The 24,912-nt window shown below is 34.0% G+C and overlaps 1 protein-coding gene across 1 annotated transcript in view; it reads right to left on the bottom strand.

The window, feature by feature from the left end:
- Positions 1-464: 464 nt before the first annotated feature.
- LOC132905981 (autophagy-related protein 16-1) overlaps positions 465-24,912 on the bottom strand; it is a 602,908-nt gene continuing 578,460 nt past the window's right edge. The window contains exon 12 of the mRNA XM_060957792.1: positions 465-4,177. Coding sequence (XP_060813775.1) covers positions 4,081-4,177 — 97 coding nt within the window. The 3' untranslated portion in view covers positions 465-4,080. The remainder of the gene's footprint in view (positions 4,178-24,912) is intronic.

Raw genomic sequence — 24,912 nt, 5'->3', positions numbered from 1 at the left:
TTCAGGCACGAAACCGCAATATTTCTGAAACTGTGTATTATTACTGAAATTGATATACATATACTTCAACATAGAGATTAGTATCCTTCTGCATGATAATATTCACAAAAATTAACAGATTTTATAATTTTTCATCACATATTATAGAACAGTTCACTTGTGACGAGGTAATTTATTTAATGTAATAATATAAGTAATTTATAAAATTTACTTGGAAAATTCCATTCATTTTATTATCAAACTCATTGCTGCAAGGGTATTCACTAATACTTGTTATCTGTAACGTGTGATTCATAAAATTTTGCTAATTTAATTAGTAATGGATTGTGCGTGAAAACTCAGGAATCAAGCAAGATTCATATGAAAATTTAAACCGAAATTTTAATAATTTTAATGTAAAACCATTTATTTCATAATTTATTATCTAACATGGAGAATACGGATTTAATTAAAAATGCAACACATTTTAAAAAATACAAGAAGAAAACGTTTAATATGTATAATATATTGCGAGCAGTGTATACATTGTTTCCGCAGAAGTTGGTGTAGGAGAAAATGTGAATAAGAATAACAGAATACATGTGTGTCACTGTATTGCTTGTACAATAGGAAAAGAATTATGTAACAAGTTGGACGCAATTATAATAATTTGCTTCAAGAACGGACTTAGTCGAAAAATCAAACGCTATAAACGATATAACCACTTGATGCTCATCGGTTTATCTCTATAGAAAAATATTAGCGGAGTAAACCGTTTGATCGATATTATTCTATGAACTATACATTTTTGAGATCCATGAGGTGGTTGATCAGAGCAGCAAACGTAATCGATGCTATTATATGAAATTTCAATTAGGTAAACCGATGAAATTATGAATAGTCATATCGAAATTAATCATATGTTCGAGTAGAGTAGCAACTTACAGTTTGCAAAACTTAAACGCTAGAAAATAATATCATGATGTATTGGTTATCTGTATAATAAAGAAATACTAACTGTAATAATTCAATACATATTATACCAAAATCTATATGTAACATCTAACGTATCCGCAGAATCTATTATTTTCTTCACGGTGTTAATATAGACTTATACTAAACGATGATCAAAGGACTCTGAGAAAAGAAAAATATTTAAAAACAGGTAAAAATATTTTAAACTGATGAAACATGAAATAAGAGCGGAAAGAAATTTGTTATCGCGTTCGTGGTTTTTTTTATATCAATGTCTCGTTTATTTGTGTATTCGAATTAACAAAAATACGTATCAAAAATATGAAAAGCTATACACGTTGGCATTTCGCGTTTTACTGGCAAACTTTCCTTACAATTTATGACTCATAAATTCTTATAGTTACGCTATAGAAGCCCTTAGAGGCTAAATTATACTTAGAGCCCTTCGATCTTGGCCCTGTATACTCCTAAAAAGCTTTCACTTACAAATCTTACAGCTATTGTGCAATTTACGGTCGCGACCAGTTTCAAATTGTTGTGCACGAACTAAGGAGCAATGAGTAAACGCGTAAATTTGTGACACAAAAAGAGTGTTCGCGGTTGAAATGAAAACCACAAAAATACAATGTATGAGTCACTTCACGTGAAATTACATATCCGTTTATTTCTTTTAAATTTTTTTGTATTTTTTATTGATAGAGTTCAGACTATAATTTGTATAAAATTCTATAAGTCTAGATAAAGCTTCCACGCTTAAAATGCAGTTTAAAATATAGCCTCTTACCAAACATTAAATTACCATGTAAAATTTCTATAATGTAGGAATAACATTATGATAAATATTTTTTATTGAACACAAGCTTTTGCTTCGTAGTACGATATATTTAATTCAATATATTCAGACTATATTTCTAACTTTTTTAATAAATTTTCTGCAAAATTAAATAAAAATCTATAAAATTAAGATTAAAACGTTAAAAGTACATACAAGTAATAAGGTTTTGGATTAATTGAAAATTTCAGGAGAAAGAACTTTGCTCGAGGTGGGATAAGGTACCGTGCATATTTATTGTATTCATCTGGTTTCGAGATAGCTCGCTATTAAGTTCATGGTTTGAGAACAATTTTCAGATCGTTAAGGAAGAAACATGGAAAGCTTAAAAACCGTATACTAAATGGGAATACCAGAGAAAATCCACATTGTTGAATCGAGCCATTAACGAAAAAAGAATCAAGAACAAATAAAAAAAATTCATGAATCAATAAGAGATAATTCTGAATGATAAAAGTTTGTACTAAAAATTTTCAAATTGCAATACATAAGAAGCATTTTTTATTGATATCAGTCTATTTGCTTCATTTGATCTTTAAACCTAACACGTTATTTTAAGCTACGAAATTGGAGCATTGAATAAACTATACAATTAAGTAGATTATTAACAAGTATTGCGAGTTTTTATATACTTTATGTGAAATGACTCATACAAATCAATAGATTCTTCACCATTATAATAAATCCGACGATTGAGACAAACGTAATATTGTTCGATACATCATTATCGATCGAATAAAATTTGTATAATGCAATATACTCAGTATCACTATTAGAACTTTATTGTGCTTCTTCACTTAATGAGTACATCCTCTTGCATCCTATATCAGACTTACGATAAAAACGTTCGAAACTCGCTGACATTGGAAAACTTCGAGAAGACTCAATTTCACGGTTGCTTCGGCAATTAACAAGCTTCTTCTGTGACTTCACTTACAATGAGACTTTTTTAATTTTCTCTACTTAAAAGGAAAGATAGAGAAGGAGGAAGAGTGAGAGTGTATTGCACGTGACCTGTGATTAGTCATGAAGGGAGGATCGACTACAGACGAATCAAAAATTAAACCGAAGTAAGAATTAACCGAGTAACAGCTTTCGTAATGAAAATAGTGTGACTAAAATATTAGATCGATGCATATGATATGTTTTCGTTTCGAAGCTCGAATATTTTCTAACTAACAATATCTATTAAATTTCGTTTTATCGTTGATTAAACCTGCAAGAGGCCAAACTAATCAACTCCATTTTTTAACAATTTCTCAATTTCATTACATAGATACACGATTAATATTCAATTCCGAAGAAACAAACGGCGTTCTTATAACTTTACTTGTTGCATAAATAATACTAAATTTTAAGATAATTTAAAAAGTAATGTTTATAACTTTTCTCTACTACTCTACTGATGAGATTGACCAACGTGGTATCTTGATTTAATGGTTCAATTGGCGACCACGTCAAAGAAGAGTATAATGATCGTAGACTACGTGTATTGAGCATTAGAAAGATTTATAATAAAAACACTGAAACTCTATTACTATTACAGACATGACGCTTGTGTTTATTCAAGATAGCGAACATTTGATCCCCGACAATCTTTCTAAATTTAATACAATGAAATCAATTAATCACTGGGAAAGTGTATCAAGTCGCGTGAAACTTGCATTGATTAAGTAACATGTTTTGAACAAGCAATACGCGACTAGAATTGCATTTGATAAAACGACATTTCGCATGCAGTAACCTAACAGAAACAGGAAAGAAACAACCGTGTTTTATCGTTTCTCGCAAAGGTGATCCAACTTGAGCGATCGCGTCTGCCGGCACAGACGATTGAAACGCGAAAAATAGTCTTTTACAAGTAAAAGGAGTGTATCTAGCGAATCTTAAAGAGGATAACTACGATAATTTGTTCAATTTGTTGAAGAAAGGGCGACGGTCGTGGCGCGCGGGTATTACCCTAAAAAAGGAAATCTTTACAACCTTGGGGGGGCAACAATCAGGGCAGTTTTATGTACAATAATCTCTACCGTGGCTGAAATTTGCTTCATCGCCGGTAGCATCGCTTTGTACAATCTCGAAATGGTACTCTTTACAGCCTGCGCGCCCAAACCTACACCGTTGATTTTTAGTATCCTGCACACGCCGGATCGTGTCCTTTGTGATATTCCTCCTCTATGGCGCGTAAAGCTTGCATCTACATTTTTCAATTCCACAAACGTCCGTCTCGGCACAAAAGAACGCGCTGACCTTCGTACGTGAAACAATCGTCTATCCCGGGATTGTTTGTCCCGTTAAACATGGTCGCCCCAGACTGTCACCGTTTTTGCTTTGTCCACCGATGCGAGGTAGGCACCGTGCGGATGCCAAGAAACTGCTGTCACCACAGTTCTGAAAGACATAGTGTAACAGATTGATTAGATCAACGCAACTTTTTTGCAATTCGTCGTACATGACGGCTGCAATTTAGAGATTTCCGGATTTTACAAATTTTAAAATTTAAATTAAAGTCGGCGGAATTAGTAGCTTGTTTCTAAATTTAAAAAATTATTTATATATATATATATATATATATATATATATATATATAGTCGGTGATAAAAATAAGTGGACATGTAGTGCAATTAGATAATTATCAATGAAGTTTCATTAAACGCATCTTGTTTATGCAAAAATATAAATATTAATTTCACTTACTCATTAAACGATCTCTATAAGGATATATGAGAAATAGACTTAAGTATATAATACCAGTAGTAGTTTTATTAAACTTCATTGATACTTCTATTACCTGTTCATTTATTTCTATCTCCAACTGTATTTCACAATCTTAACAGTAAGGTTATTTGAATAAAGGTGCTGGAAAGTTGATAACGAGGTAAGAAGAATCACAAAGATTACACGAAACAACATGCAATGTATTAACTGACTGCTCCGAGGCGAGCGTCATTTTGAGGTCAATTGTAGATCTCAGATTGCGTTTTCAGATCGTAATAGCCTGATCGAATCGCTGCGACCACCGGCTAACTGTTATAAAAGAACACCGGTTTCCCATGACTGGTATATATCGGTAAGCGAACTGCACACACGTTTCTCACTCGTCTGGTGAATTCGCTGTCTCTGGAGGCAGGAAAGCACACGCAAATATGTCCGACGTGGTTGATTCGAGTTGGCCACGGCATCCTTTGCGGTGCCGGTCATACCGTTTTCTCTGTTTTCTCGTTTCTATTGTTTTTGCGCGGTAGCGTGCGGTAAATATGTGCTAGAGGATTGTCGTGGCTCCGTTCGTTTCATCCGCCGCTGTGAATCGACATAATGCGGTGAAGGACACGGTCTTAATTAGGATGACTGAATATCATTGTCTTTCATCAGTCTCGTCTCGTCAAATGAGAGAAAATGGAGAAAGAGGCCGCTCGGATACTACAATTTTCGCAGGTACATCTCCGCCTAATATGGATTTTTATCTGTTTACTGGTGAACTAATTTGAAAATGCTGCTAATGATTATCGATAAATTACACTGATGAACAAATTTCTATTGTATGTGTCGGTATGGTTTATGTTGGATATTTTTTGAAAGAAACAAGAAATACTCTAACATTTTTAACATAGAAGTTATCATTCAAGGAAAATGGAAGAAATTGTACCCAATTGTAAGTAATTGTATCTTATTTAGTTTATATAATAATAAAATCAAGCATGTATTTGTTTTATTATTATATAAGGTTATATGATTTTATTTACATACGTATTTGAGGTTTTTTTTTATTACCAAGTTCGTTCGAATTTCGAATATGTTTTAATTCCATGGAATTAATTCCATGGAAATAATTCCATGGAAATGTTTCGTGTTAGGGAAGTAACTTCAATACGAGACTTTAGTTTCTCATTACTGCAGCCAAGTGTTACGCATATACATAAATGAAAAACCTAACTGTTCCCCTTTATCCACAGATTTAGAGCAAATGGCATTCTTAAGTAGACCTAAGCATATTTCCTGCAACTTTTCTACTGTTAAATCCAATTTTTAAATGTGCCATCTGCTACAGCTCGTCGTATTCTAAATTCATATGGAACATTATTAACTTGTTAGAATTATAAAAGATGCAATCTGCCCTGAACAAGAATTCTTATTAGCTAACTTATACCAAGATTGTATTAGAATCTATTTTGTAATCCCTTCGATAACAATCTGTAGTGTTACATATATATTATACAATCATATACATATATATTATATATATTATAATATTTATAAACATATATTATACTGTTAAAAAGAGTTCAGTTAAAACCTTACATTTTAGTTCTTGCGTCTTTCGATTCCTAAAACTCTATAAATCCTAAATCTCGAAATCAGCGAATGTCGATCATTTACCACAAAGAGAGTGTATTTTCTTTTGTCACATTTTTACGTTCCTACATATATCCTGCCAAAAACCTCTATCACATCATAAAACGAAAAAAGATATATCATTCCGTTGAATGAAAGAATAAACGTAACATTCACATCTCGAGAATACCGCCTATAAAGATATTATTACCGCAATACGATACTTTTCTCTTTGTGTATCTTTTGTTAAAGAAAAACTTTTGTTCTTGGAACCGCTAAGTTACGGAAGCATTAAAGCGACAACGGACCACCCTATACGCGAAAATCAACGATGGCGCGCACCGCTTTCGCTAAAGATTTCATTTGAATGTGGAAATACACAGTGGCGCGTAATTTTCTGGTCCGAGCGGCTTTGCCCATGCAGCAAAAGGTCTATAAAACCTGAATTCCCGAGGGTGATTCACGGGGCTCCGTAGAATCGTAAAAGGGTGTTTCTATGCGAGGACAAACGTGCTGAAAATGACATACCTTTTGCGTCTCGAGTAAAACTTCGCCCGGAGATAGTGCGTCGAGAAACGGGTATAAAATGTCTGTATATTTGGAATACTATAAAGGTCAAGTACAAACGGGAGAATGATGTGCTAAAGGCAAATTGGATTCCTAAAAGTATGATTAAAAAATTTATATGTCGATTGAGAAACTTTCTGGAAAAATCTATGGTGGATTTAGACGAACATTACAAGAAAAGAACGTGATAGATAAATTTTTCTTAATTTTCAGATATTAACGTCGCTCTATGATTAAACAAAAAAATTGTTAATATGACACGATTCAAAGAAGAAATTAACCTGTAAGATTCACAGATATGTTAATTCATTGCCTCTAATATGACATAATAGAAAAGGAATTATGTATCATAAATACCGAAAATATTTAAAGTAAATTCATATTTTTATAAATATACCTGATTTAAAGAAATGAAATCTAGAGAGGAAAGTATTTTACTTACTAAATATTATAGAGAGTATTACACTTTGGATATTTTATATATTTTTGTAAATTATGTATAGTCTATGCATTTTTCACTTTCAAATTTCCCATAAATGCATAAAAATTTGCAGTGTAGTCATGATCCTTTATTCTGAATAATGATTAAGTTGTCGTATACATATATAAACCTACGAAACTATAGTCAAAGTAAAAATTTCGAGTTCAGTTGCTGACAACGTTCTGCATACTAAACCAGGTCACTTGCAATATGATGGATTGATACTGCAACGTAGAAAAACTGACCAAGAGAAAAACATTCCGGTGTTATTTTTTGACATCCATATCATTTTTGCTTGTACCTATACGCTCTTATATTTCATTTATATTGTACGCAGCTGACGAGAAGTAAATGATATTCATACATGTATATCAATTGAAGTACTTCGTACTTTATAGTTAGAAGCTGTCATTTCTTAATCAACATTGATTTTGATTTTGATGAAACTATGATAAAGATTCTTCGACCGATATTGACATTATAAAATGTATAAGTATTCTGATATTGCAATTGTCGTTCAATTAATTTATCGATAATCCACATAATTTTATTTTTCATTTACAACATTGCGTAATTTTATAACCATAACAAGGAAGTTTATTAATTTCTTAGTAGACTTTAGATACATGTTAAATGCATATGCGAGCATGAATATACGCTTATATTCTTAAACATAAATATGCAGAAAATGCAAAATGCACAACACAAATTTTTATAATCTTCCTAGTCGAAAAACGAATTAAAATTTAGATTTCCCTTGTCTATTTGCATTCTATAAAAATATGCATTTGCATGAACATGCGCTTGGTTCTAAATAGAAGGACAAAACGAAAATGTAGAATACCATTTTTTTCACTTGAAACTTCATTTTTGAATAAATCGATATCGAAGTCACATCGAGTGCTGGCGTTTATGCGCGGACTCACTTATGCTTCGATCAGATATCGTTATAACCTACTTGTATTGGTGCTCGTAATCACATATCAAAGAATGAAAGATGAACAATAAAAGTTCTCTATTAATGCAAAAATCGTTGGGAATAACTCCCATTTCTCTACCAAAGTAATTGCGTCCTGCGTACTACGCTCATACGATTGCTTCTAAAAGTATTCTGTATTTTCACATATTCCACGTATAATCATTTTCTTCCGAATTATACTCAGCAGTTCGGTGATATCATACGTGGGGAACGTTAATAATTTAATATTTAATTTAATATAATTTGCTACTTATTAAATTCAATTTGTATGAATTATGAAATTCCAGGTAATAAAACGAAGCTCTTGCTAATTATTTATGGTATATGAATATTTCCTGTTGATACTGCAATCCACCTAATATTGGATAGCTTATGAAACGTGTACACATAAGTTAAAAACGTATGATTGACGAAAATAGAAATTTACATTAAATAGAAAATAGAACAAGATACTAGACTTTGCATTTTATATTTCTAGGAACATATAAATCAATTGGTTCAAATGGGAACATTTAAAGTTCCAGTGCTTTTGCTACAGAACTAGTGTACATATTTTCTTTTCTAGTATCTAATTAAGACATTAATTTCTATGTTATGGATAGCACAGTTAAATTTATGGAACGTTGTTTCCACATGAACTAGGATATTAAACATTCACTCTTTGAATAAAAGTGAAGTTTTATAACATTTCCTGCTTTTCCATGTTCTAATTAGTACATTAAGTATTACACTATTTCAAATTGTACATTGACACGTAGCACTTGCCAATCTATAGTATCTATAGTGAGAATAAAACATGATACTCTTTAGGAAATAGTTTTGTTACATGCGGGTATATTTTGCGCGAATATTTATATTTGTCCGAGAGCGAAATAAAAAAAGAAAAGTCGATGATACACATGTATGTATCGATAGAAAAAACAAGTAAATCCAGGCGAAAAATTGCGGGTTGAGTAGAGAGTCAATAATGAAAGAAGTAAAATCGCTAAAAACCGTTAGAAATGTTTAATAAGTTCCAATGTAAGATAAATAGGTGGTAAATAGTTAATTCTACAAACGAGAAAAAAGAAAGAAGCAAATCGATTGTACATAGACGTTTGATCGATATGCCAATAAGTAAGTAAGCTTTGTTTTTGACAAGAAGGCGGACTCATATAGGAGAAAACAACAATGTCGAAGAGAGAAAAAGTGTTGGAGGAGAAACGTGCGTCGCGACGACCGCCCGTCGTGCACGGCGACCGCCGTCGTCACCGCAGGCAGTGCACCATCCACGACGACCAGCAACGACAACCAACCACGACAACGATATTTTTCGAAGTGTCTCCCTATCCAAGATACCTTTGCGAAACTAGCTACCTACGTGGTGTGTATTGCGAGTGTGATAAAGGAGACCTATCCATTTTTGCCGAAGGAGTGTGGAAATAAGCTTTCTCGAACGACGTTTCTAACCGTTACTTTGCCTCTATGGCTGCCCCCTTTGTTTCTCTTTTCCTTTCATTGCATTGCATTTCATTCGGTCGTCTGTTTTTTCCCACCCACCTTCTATGGCGAGTGTGCTAGTGTTTAACCAGAAAAAAACCAGCTGGGAGAAATGCGAAAAAGATTGGTTAACCGAAGAGAAGAAAAAAGCCAAGTAATATCATCACAATTATTTAATCGATTTAGTTTAATTTCGCCAAGTGTTATTCTATAATTGCACTTGCTTTTTAGGAAACTTCGCTAGTTATTTGCGTTAGGATAAGGGAAAAAAGCAAGACATTAATTAATTCTTTTATAATTTTCTTTCTTCTCTAGTACTATTTTTGGGTTTTTCTTTTATAAATTTTTTGATGATTTACTCGTAACGATAATGAATAAAATTTGTCTAACGTACTTAGTTTTGTTCCGACAATAGCAACAATCAATCTTATCTTGATAGTGAAGTATGCCTTATCTTTTAGTGATCGTTGAATAATCAAGAAAAAAAACCCGATTTGTTATGGATCAATACGTAAACGTCGATAGACGATGTTTTATAAAAACCAGTGGCAAATAATTATAGGAGAATGAGGAAGGGAAGTGGCAAGTGAAACGTATTCGCTAGGAGAGCAACCAAGGATTTCAGATTTCAGCTTGGGGCGATGGATTATGCGGAGCGCAAGGATTGTAAGAAAGAGGATATTGTTGCCGGGGGATCACTTAAGGAAAGAAAAGCATCGGAAGAGCAGCGTCGCCTATTTTGTAGCATAAGTGCGCGTCATTTATCCGGTGGAACGCGAAATAATTAACAAAATTGCAGAGAAGATTGTGACTTAGAGCTTCAAATAAAAAATTTTAATTTACATATTATAATATGAATTTATTATAAAAACAAATAGCTATTTCCAATGCGTATTTAATATAGTGATAAACATAATATGGTACTATTTAAAGAAGTACACGGACAACTACGTTTTGGTTGGAGAAAAGCAGTTTTTTTTAGGAATTTTTTATATTCGAACGTATTGTCAAACTTTTATTCAGAACATTTTTTCTCAGATCACCAAAAATGTCTAAAAACTCATGGCTTATCATTACACAAAAGGGCTAAATATGCTTACAATAGTTCACAGTATAAAAGTAATAATATGTAGTTAGAAATTCCATACTGTAATCTGCATAAAAGAACTATATATTTATTATTATTCAGACACTATAGACGTGTCACGATACCAAAGTGTAATAAATAATCTAATAATCTGAAAACGCTGATAACATATTCATCTATTCGCTAAAACTTGTATCATAAATTTGGTTCTTACACAAAAACATAAGTGTGCAGGATACCGATAATATCCAGTTTCCCAACAGCTTTTTCATCGCAAATCTCTATAAATGTTATAAATTATAATAATTAACGAGCGAAAGCACCTCCTACCTCTTCACATTTCGGTATTTATAATTATTTTTAATTTTCATATTATAGGAAAGATGAGTTATCACCAGTGGCTAAGACCAAATTCATATGCAACCGCCAATTATTAAGTCGGCTGATTTACGTGCAACGTGTCGAGACGTGTATTAAAATGAATGATTGAAAAATATGATTTATCGCGCGGAAAGATTATCGAAACATTGTTTTATAAGTATTAAAGGGGAAGCAGGTTGACAGGCAGGAGCTGGTCAATTTACTCTTTGGCAATGCGTCTTTTATCATACTTAGCAGCTCCTTTGTAATATGTCAGTGCAAAATGATGAGCACCACCTGTTGACACAGTCGACGTAGGCGATGCCTTAAGGCGATAAATTTGCAGCACCGGCAAAATGAGAATCTTAACGCACCTAACCGTAAGATATAATCTTTCATTGCGCAGCAACATGTTGACGCGTTCGCACAATGTATTTTAGATTTTTATGAAAACACTGTATCTTAATATTTTTCAGTGTATTATATCATTAATGGCGGAACTGATCCAAGTTGAAAATTATTCGAGTATTAATAGAGTAATACTAATTATCAATCTGTTTTTCAACGAATAATAAAATTTTTAACATTCTAAAAAAAACCTTAGTATAAAATGATTGGTCTTCAATATTACTACGTAAATTTCGTTTCTTATTTCTAACTGTAAACTCAAAAAACATGTATATTATTTACCGTAATTTAGAAAATAAATACGATGATTATATTAAATGGCTAGAAATAAATTTACCTTGAAATATAGAATAATATTCGTAATAAGTATATATACCTATTTTATGTTATAAGATAAAGGACACTGCTTTATAGGCAGTAATTTATAAAAAGGAATCAATTTCACGATTCTGTTTATGTACGTAATTCATCTACACTGGCACGTTGCCATTTAATCAGGGTGAAAATATTTGTTACATTATATATGTATCACCGTCCATGTGTTTATATAAGCTAAATGAGCTACGGTTGCGTAAGAAAGCGCATAATTTCAAACATGATTTTGCTTCTACTAACAAATACACGGGGCGAAATTCGGATATTGTTGTACGGTATTAATGTTAGAAAAATTAGATATACACGTTTCATACGTTTCGGTATCCTATTTAGGAAAATAGAAAATTTTGTTACAGTTTACTGAAGATGAAATTAGAAATCTGTATTTAACTATTATCATTTGAAGTTCTCTTACGAATAACATATTATTACTTAAAATTAATTATTATCACTTCTTTTGTATTCATTCTGCTGTGAATTATCATATAAATACTTTTTGCGATTTTATTTTTCGTCGCAAATATAAAAATACATATAATTGTATCGTATAATTATCGTATTTGGTAAAAGATAAGGTATAGGAAATAACTACAAATTACGAGCTTAACCAACAAAGATGTCTTTGCAAATCGTATCGTAGTAAACATTCGTGCTTAACTGAATGTGGAGCGCAAAGCGTTGCAGGGTTAACTACCTTTACGTCAGAATTAATTGATTCGGAAAGCTGTTGGATGCACGCCACAAATGAGTTTACAATGAATTTCAGCTTGATACGTTCTGTCATTTTAAGCAATTCAGTGATCAAAGATCTCGTATGATCGTAGCAGACATTTGCCTCAGTTTATCAATTAAATAAATACCAAATAAAATTCATTTATATAAACATATCAAAAAATCTTTCTCGTAATAGCTTCTATTATTATTATACATTTTTGCTGTAAAAGTAAAGAATCTTAATTTATCTCGTTTAACTCGTAACTTGTACTTTCTTATCTTAATGATATAAATTTCACAAATTTTATAGTGAATTTATAGTCGGAACTTTTTAATATTCAATTTACAGATTGTATTTTGCGTTGTTCAAAAAATTCGTTCTCTGCACTTTGCATATAAAAAAATTATTTTATTCAGAAGCAATTATTTTGTGAAATAACTACTTTCAACATATTCATCCACGTATTCATCCACAACACGTAGACATATATCCTTCCATTAATACCAATTTACCAACGTCACGCCAAGAATAGCGATGTTATAGCATAACGAACTCTGCAATGTTTCACGCATTGAGCCATGAATCTCATTCTCGAGTGCTTCGTTTGATTTTCTTAAAACTTTCTTTTCTCTTTTCTATCAAATAAATATCAAATTTTCCTTTGCTTTTTACTGTATACAATCTTTTTACAACGAGAGATTGGCACGTCAACATACCCTTTGGTGAAAGTTAAACGCTTCCTATTATTCAAATCGCTAATGACTGCTGTTCCTAATGGCGTACAGCTATGCAAATTTGCTTCCTTTAATCTACGGGCTACTGATTTTAAGAACATGCTTAAATCAAGCCTTTCAATTACCTGGTGACGTGTAATGGTAGGTTTATGTCGACAGTTCCTTACAATTCGTTTATCATTCTTTTTGTCGTGTATACGATTTAGAACTAATGAAATGTATTAAAGTAAAGATTCTACTAGCTTCAAATTTTTTTTTAAACAAATTTTAATGTTTTATATTTTTCAGTACCATTTATATTATCAACCATTTTAAATCGCCAACTAATTAGTATAAATTTCCGTCGTTTTTATTTGTTTAACGTGATTATGCATAATAATGGACGAAAATATGTAACATTAAATTATCAACGAAAGATCATGTTCATTTTATCTGTCAGATAGATTGAAATTGTCAAATAAAGATTATTCAAAAACAATATAATCTATTCCTATTCAGCTATTTCGAATTACTACAATCGCTACAAAAATAATTTTTACATGCATTTCACATTCACTTATTTTTCAATGAAACTTTCATCAATCATGTTCTACGTTTTCTTCTGGCATTATCGAATTTTTAGAAGCAACATAAAAATACTACAAAATTTAATACATTTAGTATTAACCAATTGGCATATAAATGCTACAATAAAAACAATAGTACGCAAATGCTTTTTATAATACTCACTGTATACAAGAACCAGTAAATGCGCTAAATGCGTACATATATCAATAAGAAGATAAAACAAGCGGGGCATCTGCATGATTTTATTATATGTCCGGCATGCAACGCAATCAAGGGAACGGTGTAGAAAATCGAGTAAATCTAGCGTCGGATTGAAGCAAAGAAACGAACAGGCCCGCGAACATCCGCGGAAGAGTTTGAATAGCACGATGGCGATTACTTTCTCCGGTGTATTTAGCGGCGGAGTCACGGAAGTGAGCGATCGCGGGGAGCAATTCATAGACGCGTAGGAGTCGCGACAATTCTGCAAGGAATTCCGTCGGTTATCGAGACAATCGTGTATCTCTGCCATCAATCTACGTGGCCGCGAGCGACGCGTATCTGAATGCTTGCTCGGCCACGAACAGTGGCGCCTAATGGCGCGCTCATTGACGTACAGTTCCCGGTGACTCTACGGGCTGCAGGGTACGAGAATGACAATACGTACGATGATTAGATCGGCGTCGTTCTCACGGCAAATGACGCGAAACGTCGCCACAAACACTATCGTCGTAAAGAAGCAACGCCTGTGACACGTCATTGCGCTCGTAAGCAGCTTTCACAGGCTCCTCTTTTGTACCTTCGTTGCATACGCGAATGCGTACACGGCTCGGATAAACCTGTATGTGAAAGGCGGCTCATTATTATTACAGATATGTAGATTTATCGAATTATAAAATCGCTAGGTTTTTCGAGATACGACCGATAAGCGCGAACAGGATGTTCCTGTTTGGTGTCAAAGCGCCTTATCGACCAGATATATTGATAATCAACATCTTTTCCAGTATTCAGGATTCGCGGAAGCATTTCTGAGAGTGTTTCTCAGAAATTATTTCACCCGCAGGTTTATTATTATGTGTGGCCGCTGGTAGTAGTATAGGAATCTGATGAAATCAGAGAGTAGAGATACAGTGGATTATAAATGGTGTACTAGGAAGTATCTTTATGATTTAGATGTTTGCGGTTTTTCTAGTAAATGATGTGAAAATATTTTAAAAGAACGTTATATGCACATTTTACTGGTTATTCTCTATTTTGTTATTTAATTGGATATAATGTAATCCACTTGTCTGCATAATGTACTGTATGATGTAATCTAATCTATTTGTCGTTATGTATTTATATACAATTTTTAATCAATTACAAGATTTCTTCTTTATATTCTGGAATTCATGCGTGAAGATATTTCTTCGCATACTTACAAGAAACTTTTGTTTCTACAACATTTATTGTGGTTCGACGCAGTAGATATTTCAATTAAATCACTATACAATTTAAAATATACGCAATAATTCCACAATATACAATGAAATCAAACATGAAAACGCCGACTAACACAATTAAAACAAGCATATAAAAGAGATTTCAATATTCAATAAAAATGTAACGATATATAATGAAAAGATTAAAACTGTCCTACTTATAAACGAAATAATATACAAATGTTGCGATTAAATCTGTAATAAATGTAGTTATACACAGTACCTTAAGCAATGTATATATCTGTGTGTTTAAGCGCTTTAGGTAGCGTTGTAACAGGAAAATCTGGAAGCACGAGGCAAACGTATACACGTTGCCATAAACGATCAAACGAAACGATCGTGACAATGAATTTCGCTGTAACACAAATTCTCTTACTTAACCCATGTTCGCGTTACGGTTACGAGTTCATATTTGATTCGAATTCACGCTTGGTCCCCCGAACGTTTTCTCGAGTGTATTGAACATACAGTTTTAGTAAACGGCAGCGAAATTCCGCGCGGTTCTCCGTTAAAGTTTCGCACCGCTTGTGCGAAATTCTGCTTCACTTTCACCACCTATGTAAGGCTTCCTGGGTACATCAGCAGTGGTTGGGTGCAACGTTGAATCCCGTGAATACTTATACTCAAGATCGATGTGCTGCATCCTCGCACGGTGCTCCATTATTCCTACGTTAGAGTTAGTTCACCAGCGGTGGCGAGCAAACTTCCTGCTTTTTTTACCGTGCCCCTTTTTAATTCTTAACGTACGATATACGCTAAAAGGTCTATTTCCGTTCGGCAACCATCTATCTCCTTTTTCTAGTTTTATGCAAAGGGAGGAGAAGAAAAAAGAAATCAAAGCTGCAAATGGAACGGCTTGATAGAAGGAATGAGAGAAATTGAAGCAAATAAATTGCATAGGTACATTGAAGAACATTCCAGAAACGAAATTACTCTGTAATATAAAACTCCATTTGTTGGAACAAGATTGTGATTAATGTCCGATTAACTGAATTTCTGCTTTGAATTCACGTATCTAAATGTGGCTCCTATTACGTGAACGAAAAATGATAGACAGTGAGATAACTACAATACGTGAACTTCTATCATATGAACTCCAATAATATAAGCCGTTCGACCCTCGAAAATTTTCGAATAAAATCAATAAACTTAGACTATAATATTTATGATTACACAGTCTTTAATATATCAAAATAGTAACGCAGTTTATGTACGTCTGACGTGCATTTAAAATAATTACAGAATGCTTGGAATAGATGACAGAACGATCTGGACCTTTTTTAGAACTCCTATCTAGATCAATATTTTTTAGAAACAAAAAATTAAAGAATGAAGGAAATTCAATCATTAGACGAACTTATAGAGTTAGCAGGAAGCGGAGATAAATCTATCGGTTAATAAAACTTCCTACTTGATTATTAAGTGCAACGACGTGCATCGGAAGGAGAGATTTATGCTAATCTGATAGGAATATAATATGAGGATATTGCATCGAATATGATAGAAATTAACTTGCCTTGATAGAGATAAGCATGTAACAGTAGCCTTTTAACAGCTTTTTGTTTCGAAAAGCCCAAAATTAAGGTAAATTATAACCTGAAAAAGGGCCCCTTGGCGTTACTTCGGATGCAGCTGCCGCGTAACTTTCATCGATTTATGATGGTTGGAAGTCTCTGCGTGAAAGATAAGTGAAATATATGTACCAGTACTTATGTACCTAATAATAAATTTGCGGTGTCTATTATGTATTAATATAAATAAATTTTCTGCAAGTTAATTATTTTATCAGTATGACAAATAAGTAGCAGCTTGTCTATATTTAGTTCAAAGCAGATACTTCTGGAGGATTGCTAGGATTTCAGGAGAACTGTAACAGCTGTTTATATGGATTTAAAGCTGCTTAGTTATGGTATTTCCAGATTAAGGTGCTCTTGAGCAACGTTATCCGATCAGAAAACTCTTGCGTAATGGAACTAATATTAGGGAAATGTTGCTAATTATTAAGTTATTAATTAATAACGATAATGAATTTCTAACACTTCTAACAAAAAATGTTTTGAAATTACACGCCAGATGATTGTTCCACCCGATGGAAATTTTTAAAGCTAATTGTGTAATAAAGTTCACTAGTAACCAATTCTCAATTACTATTATTAGAGAAATTTTACTGTAAACGCTATCAATGATATTTATAGTAGCAATAAGTAATAAAAGTGAAGTTTACAAATTACGTGCTAGTTGATTGGTTTATTCAATAGAAAATTGTGAAAATGTTGTATGTACAATAGAAGTCTCTAATAATCATCAATATTATTAATTAATAAATTATTGTGTAAGAATTCACTGATATTCTTAATTAATGAATTGTTGTAGATAGAGACATCGACATCCACTGACCCCAGACACCCACCACATCTTCTTCTGTAAAGTTTATTGTCACACAATGGCCTAAAATCTCTAATCATAAATACGACCACGTTATGGAAGATGCGCAACGACCTATTTAAAAAATATTAAACTGATGCCAGTAACCGCAAGAGAAAAGATCTATACGCGGTTGATGGAGAGGTTTTATCGAAAGCTGATCATCAATAGAAAAATATAACGAGCAAAAAGGAAAAGGGAGGATTGTTAAGGGTATGAAAGGGAGGGAAATACGAAGGAACGGAGGTGGAAGAGAAGGCACGAGGTTGAACTGACATGTATATCCGTACCAGCTGCCAGATCCTGGCACGAAGGGACCTAGGAATGGGAAAAACAGATAAAGAGCTCACCGGTGCTTGCCTTTCCGAAGATACGACGAAGATAAATGACATAATATCGTGCCGGACTGGCCGATCATTGCCCCAGAAACGAAATCGAGTTAAGCGAAAAGAGTGTTACGGGGCAATTGATCTCTGACGATGCTTCGTTACGCTGGGCGACAATGAAATCCGTCTGATACTCATCAGGGAATGCCAGGAAGATTGCTTTCCTGGCTGATTCAAACGGTTAGGATACACGTGTACGGTACACGTATCGACACATTCAGCCAATATAATGTAATCCTTTTTTTCTTCATCCGACATGTTTACCGTGTATCTTCCCTCTTCACTGTCCTGAAGGAAGAACCGCTGAGTATTCATTACGCCTTTTGGTCGCCGTATTCACTAACGGCTGTGTTTAATTTCCCGGTGATATTGATTCCTTACTTACAATTACTCGGCAACTGTCGATAAACGGAACGATAAAATACGTGCCATTCGAAGAACTAACTTTACGAATCAAGCTAACCATCTGGGTAAGGAAATACCTACTTTTGTAGCAACAGCGTTACAATGATCACTGGACATCGTCATATTTCACAAAGAAGCATAATAATAATCGATCGGAGAAATTTATGAATACATCAACTAATTACTGTTGTTGAGTTTACGACATCTGTAAATATTTACTCGGCACGGTCGTAAACCATCGCCATAAATCATTGCTCCGTCTCGCTACCGCGACTTTCAGCATTATCGGCAGCACGCTTATTAAAGGACCAGCGGTTGAATAAGAGAGCAACGAGCGTTAAGGCGACTCACGGTACTTAGGTGTCCGGTGGTATATTATATCTGTATAATTAGGAAGACCCAATAATTTCGGCATGGCTAGGGGTACTCGATTAATACGAGGTCTAATATTAAACCGTTGATCGCAACCTCTACCTACCAATCAGAGAGTACTGTCTCAAAGTGGACAAGTTTCCAGAAACGTTATCAACTAGAATCTTGACTTTGCCTTATTAGGAAATTTTTGCAATTTGTTAAATTCATCCCAGCCACCGTATATTAAAGCAGTCTCAAGTTTTTAGTTACGTTGATGCATAGTCTATAACGTTTAACTTTGTAATTACTTGCTGCTGCGTGTGCTAGGATAATATATTATATACATACTTTTTTTACGCATTCGTAGTTGAAGTATGGTATGCATGGCTTGCAGGAACGAAAAAGATCAGGTTATCCCAGCGATACAACTTGCAAGAATCTCGAAATCGCTACTTAGATTTCTCCACTTATCACGAAGCCAGTTTATGTATGGAAGCACCTAATTTTCGTCTTCCGTTGATTTATCGTTTACCACTTACGATTTTGTTTTATCCTTGTAATCGCGGATTCATTCGAATATTTCAGGATGAATTATTGACTGGTATATTTAAGTAGAATTTTTCTGCTGTGGAGGTTAGGTCTTCTTCGCTTCTACTTCATTTCTTCTTCTAGTAACTTCTTCGTTTATTTTGAATGAAATGAGATATTAACTTCTCTTTATTTATCTGAGACTGCTTTTATTCTGTATAGGTAAGCAGTTGTTGCGAAAAACGTTTTTCTCAAATGGAAGTGAATGATATAAAAATAAATATATTTTTGAATGAGAATTATTTTATTAAATGTTCAAAATGATATACCTGCATTTATAAAATCTTTCACGAATTTTCAACATTTAATAATAGATATTAATTGTATAAGCAAAATGCATAGGTATTATTTTTTCCATTCGTTTCTTTATTATAGAAACAATAATCATTGCATTGTGTTCTATATTATATCATAAGAACCACAGGTTGTTCTCTTACTTGCTTTAGAAACTATTTATGTTATGCACTGTTTAATAGCAGCTGTTACTATATATGTACAATAAGGTATGACAATTATTTTCCCGATTATTACAAAAGTTAAAGCTGCTAGATTCTGATAGACCTCGCTTTACCAGTTAGGAGTTAATTTCAAATAATGTACTAAAAGTGAAAAATAGTTATTAACATGCTATAAAGGCGTGGTTACTAGCATTATATCACTCCATATCGCACTGCTTATAGTAAATAGTTCGTTTTATCATTTTCAGTGGGTATATGCGAAATGTAACCACGAATGCGTTGTAAATATGCAAAACCATAGCCTTTGGCAATAATAACGGTAGAGGTATAAAGTAAATCTTCAGATAATGTTGCTGGCAAAGATTGAGATAGGAATTATTTACTTTATATTCATCTACTCTTCTTACACGTGTGGACATTTATGTATTAGAAATATTTCACGAGATATTTTAACATCGTTTGGTATTAAATATTTTCACTTGATTTATCGTTTCTGATACTAGTTTTAGTTGGCAATCCACGCTTTAGAATTCCAATGACAAATGTGTATGTAATCTATTATGATTCATTAGCTGTTATAGGAGTGTTTCTAGCGCTTCATGCCAAGGCCGATAAGTATTTGTTACTTATCCTTTATTCCAAAATCTTACGATTAACAAGGCACTATGAAACAATAACAGTTCCTGTTTAAAGAAAGAGTGCAGAATTTAACGAAGAGCTGCAAGGGACTACCATAAACACGTATTGTTTACAGGTGTAAACGATAAAAAGAGATAAAAGTGTCCCATCTTTGTAGTCGAAGGACCGTGGTTGATACCAATACACGCGACGCGGGTCGTCGCAAGAATATAGGAAAGAAGACACGAAATACTTGCAAAAACCCATGAAATACACTAATCGAACTACTTCCTTAGGGGTCCAGTTATACCCTCTAACTATCGCGGTGAGCCATCTACTCGTAAAGTACAAGACAAAATCGCCATAAATGCGTGCGTGACTGAAATATGGCGCAGTAATGTTTATGAGATGCTGTTACTTGTCAGTTACCGCTGAAAAGAATAATAACCCGTGCTGTTACCACGCCTGGCTACGCACTTATTTATTAATAACAAGTTACACAAATCAAGGTATCGCTGGCTTCGCGGCGGAATGATAGCCTTTATTCCCGCTGCTCTTCGTGCACGTGGGAAAACCATTGTGCCTTGGTTTGAGCACATCCTTCCATTTTCCGCATTCTGGCTGCTCGAGTTAACGACGTTTCGGGTTATTTTGCTTATCTATACTTTGCGTTAGCGCGTCCTTAGCTACGCGATCGATGTGATTTTTCTTCGATGGAACCAGTTATCACAAACCGCGTGTTAGCCGCGCCTAAGCGAGTTGCTTTATTTGAAATGTAAATAAGGATGTTATCAATTCTAGATCATTGATTATCGGACAGAAAAAATTTCGATCGAACGGGAGCGCGGCTATTGGTCTTTTTCTTTTTTTCTTTTTTTCAAGAACTTTTTACGTGTCAGATTTTACTGACGTAACAGTGAATGGTATTCCAACAGAATTCGATAATTAAAAGATGAATGGGAATGGTTGTGAGACATTAGGTACTTTAATTTGTTTGAATTCTTCATTCCGATCATTATGGGAATTATACGCGATTTAATTTACTTAAATTACAAACATGGATATAACTCTTTATTAATAGCGAGATATGTAGTGAGGTAGTAAGTTATGATACTAATTTAATTAGAAGAACATTATTGGCGTCGACTTATATTGTATTTATTACGCTTTATTTATTATCGCTTTATAGTTCATAAATTACTTAATTTAAAGCAGAAAGTCCTATTAATAATACTATGCACGTAAACTGTATTGAATCAAAAGATGGAAGTTGAATTATTTATGAATGTCGAGAAAATCGAAGATTGTACTATATCAGAATTAATTATATAAAACACTTGAGTATTAATGAAAACAGTCTCGGTGTATATCAAGGAAGTTTTCAATTACAAAAGTGCCTTAACAAAAACTCATGATCTTTTAAAGTCTTATACAGGGTATTTTATGTAGCTTTTTACCCTCTACATCTGAATATTTTACTACCGTGACACTTTACACGTTTTTCTCCTTTATGACGTTACATCATTCTGCATAATATATCCTATATTCAGTCAGTGAACTTTTTTTTACCAGGAATTACCAACAATCGATGCTTTAATTTTATAACTTGAAGAATAACTCATTATATTTTAAGATTTACGAGATTTGAATAGGATGCCTGAGGGCTGCCCCACTAGCTTCTCGATTTCCTTGACAAGGAAAGCGAAATCGAGAAAGCTCGTTTTACTCTTATAAAGCTTGTTTTACTCGAGTAAATCTTGTACAGCACTGCTTTAAATATATCTCTTATGAAACAGAAAATAATATTATGTTGATCTTGTATTATTATCTTCTCAGTAAAGATAATTTCGTACTTACAAAGGATATCGTTTTATAGGTAAAGATTTTAAATAATGGATTAAAAAATATAGACAAATTTTTTAAATTAATAGAATTACTACGAATCAAAAAAATTTCCTAGAAAATATATAAAAACCAAACTCAATAATAAATATTCGAAGATTAATTAACAGATTAGGTAACGAAACTAAAAAATGTTAATTCCAGACTATAAAATCCACAGAAAAATATTACATTTATCCTAAACAACATCAAGTATTCCAAAATAACAACCGCTATAAACGCGAATGTTTCTTTTCCAAACTAGGCTACATACTAAGAAGTAGAACGTTCAGTGAGAACACAGGAGGCAGTCTTGAATAACGAAGGAAAGGTTTTATATCTAACCATAACCCCTTGGTCTTTTATCAGGACTGGTTCGCTTGGTATTTTTCCTATCTTGGCGAGGCAAGCCAGATAGCCGACAAATAAGAAGAGTATTGCTCGCAGTAATCTGTTAACTTTGAATCTAACGTGCAGTTACATATCCATTGCAAGGATGGTTTGCGTGTTATAGGATTTCGCGAAACGGTCGAATCTCACGCGTTATCCGTGATAGATACGGCTACGTGTATCTGACTATCGAGAGCGCGCATTAAATACAGGATTGTAGAATCTCTGCGGAGCGTACGCGGAGCTTCGACGCGGACGAAGGAGGCGGGAGGCGATTGTAAAAGGGCGAGGCGCTTATTAAGTTAGTGCCGGGGATTCCTGAGCGCGCGAGTACGCGCCACAACGTATGAATTACACGATCCAGCTTCGTACGTCCGACGATCACGAGAGAAAACGCGGAGGGAGGAGAATACGACAGAGAACGAAGGTGATGAGGACGACTGGAGGAGAAATGACGACGAAAGATGACGCTTCGACCGACCCCAGCCGCGGCCGCGCTTCGCCTATAGTGAAAGTAATAACAGTGAAACGTGCGCATACACCGGCAAAATCACGCACGCAGACCAACTCACTGGACCAGCTTCTACGTGACTGGTACTTAAGCTATTTTTCGATACGACCGGTACTTAGGTGCACGCCGGACTACACAACCGCCCGCTGGGCTCTCCCATAGAAACCACCACCGAAGATCTCCTAGCGTCCTTGGGAAGCTCGAGGAGGCCGAGGACGAAGCGGTCAACGACTAAGAAAGGGGAAGGAAGGAACGGATAATTGTAGAACGGGCCTCGCGATATATCTACCGTGAAATTCGAGTGAAAACGATCACACATGCGCGCCACCATTGGAGAAGAAGCGGATAGTCCGCTTTCGTTTTTCTCATAGTTCCCTTTCCTCTTCCTTATCGTGACTTTGTCTCGATGTTACGTGTAAGGATTGCAGGATATATGCTGGATGATGTTACGATATCAGCGGAGATTGTTTATAATTTTTTAGATCAAACCTGTTTAATAGGCCGACAGAAAAAGCAAAGACGTAATGGCAATGGACAGCTAGGAACACGAAAGGAGAATTTCCTGGAGTAGATTATTTAATTGCGATCAGGCTATGTTTGAGACTATAAGAATAATTCATTGAAATCTGTGTAAGTTAAAAGTTTCTTGTAGTATTTGCGTTATTTTATGTATAATAAATCTATTAAAAAACAAAGCATATTTACGAAACACAATTGCAAATTTAATAATATTTTTAATATTTTTGTGTAAAAACAAAATGTTGCTATTTTATCGATAATATTTATCTATACAATTATAATAGAGTGGCTACAAAAAGTATTCGTACACCATTGTATCTATTATAGCCTTTACATATCAATTTCGATTATGTTCAAGTATATTAAATTTTATATCATGCAGCATATATTCATATATACGTAAGCATGAAAGAACATGATAGAAAATCACTTCATTGGAAAATAAGTGTGAAAATGCAAATACTTTTCGCGATCACAATATTTCATTATTTGATAAATAATTATATTTTATACAACACATTTTTGTTTTCAATTTTACGTACAAATTGTGGTACGGTGACTCCCTTATCACGCATATTTTATTATACGAAAAATGAATGTTCGTTCGATGCGACAGTTTGAATTGCGGCAGCCGACACGGTGGCTTGAAGAAGTTGCTGGCATCCAAGCTACCGTATAAATTTGCGATATCGCGATGTATCCCCCATATATATGTGTGTGTGTGTATGTGTGTGTATACGTATATACATATACATATAATAATATATAAAAATACTATGTGTACCGAGGGTCTAACGTAAAATGGGCGGGGAGTGTCCGCAGATATACATGTAAGTAGAGAAGTTGGAGAAGGAAATCGGGTCACGCCGAGATATTTTTCCGCGTCTTTCCACTTTAGTAGGCGAAGGTTAGGGGATGTAAGCGTCGTGTGTGTGTGCGCGTTCTGGACTGAAGAACATACATACACAATTTCTCTCATCGGCGATACGTATGCAAAGCACTGGAAGGTGCTTGCAACAATTATGAACGGTTTGGTGATTCTGCATGC

The sequence above is a fragment of the Bombus pascuorum genome, chromosome 4 (genome assembly GCF_905332965.1).
Source record: "Bombus pascuorum chromosome 4, iyBomPasc1.1, whole genome shotgun sequence".
Lineage (NCBI taxonomy): Eukaryota > Metazoa > Arthropoda > Insecta > Hymenoptera > Apidae > Bombus > Bombus pascuorum.
This window is presented reverse-complemented; position numbering and strand designations above follow the sequence as displayed.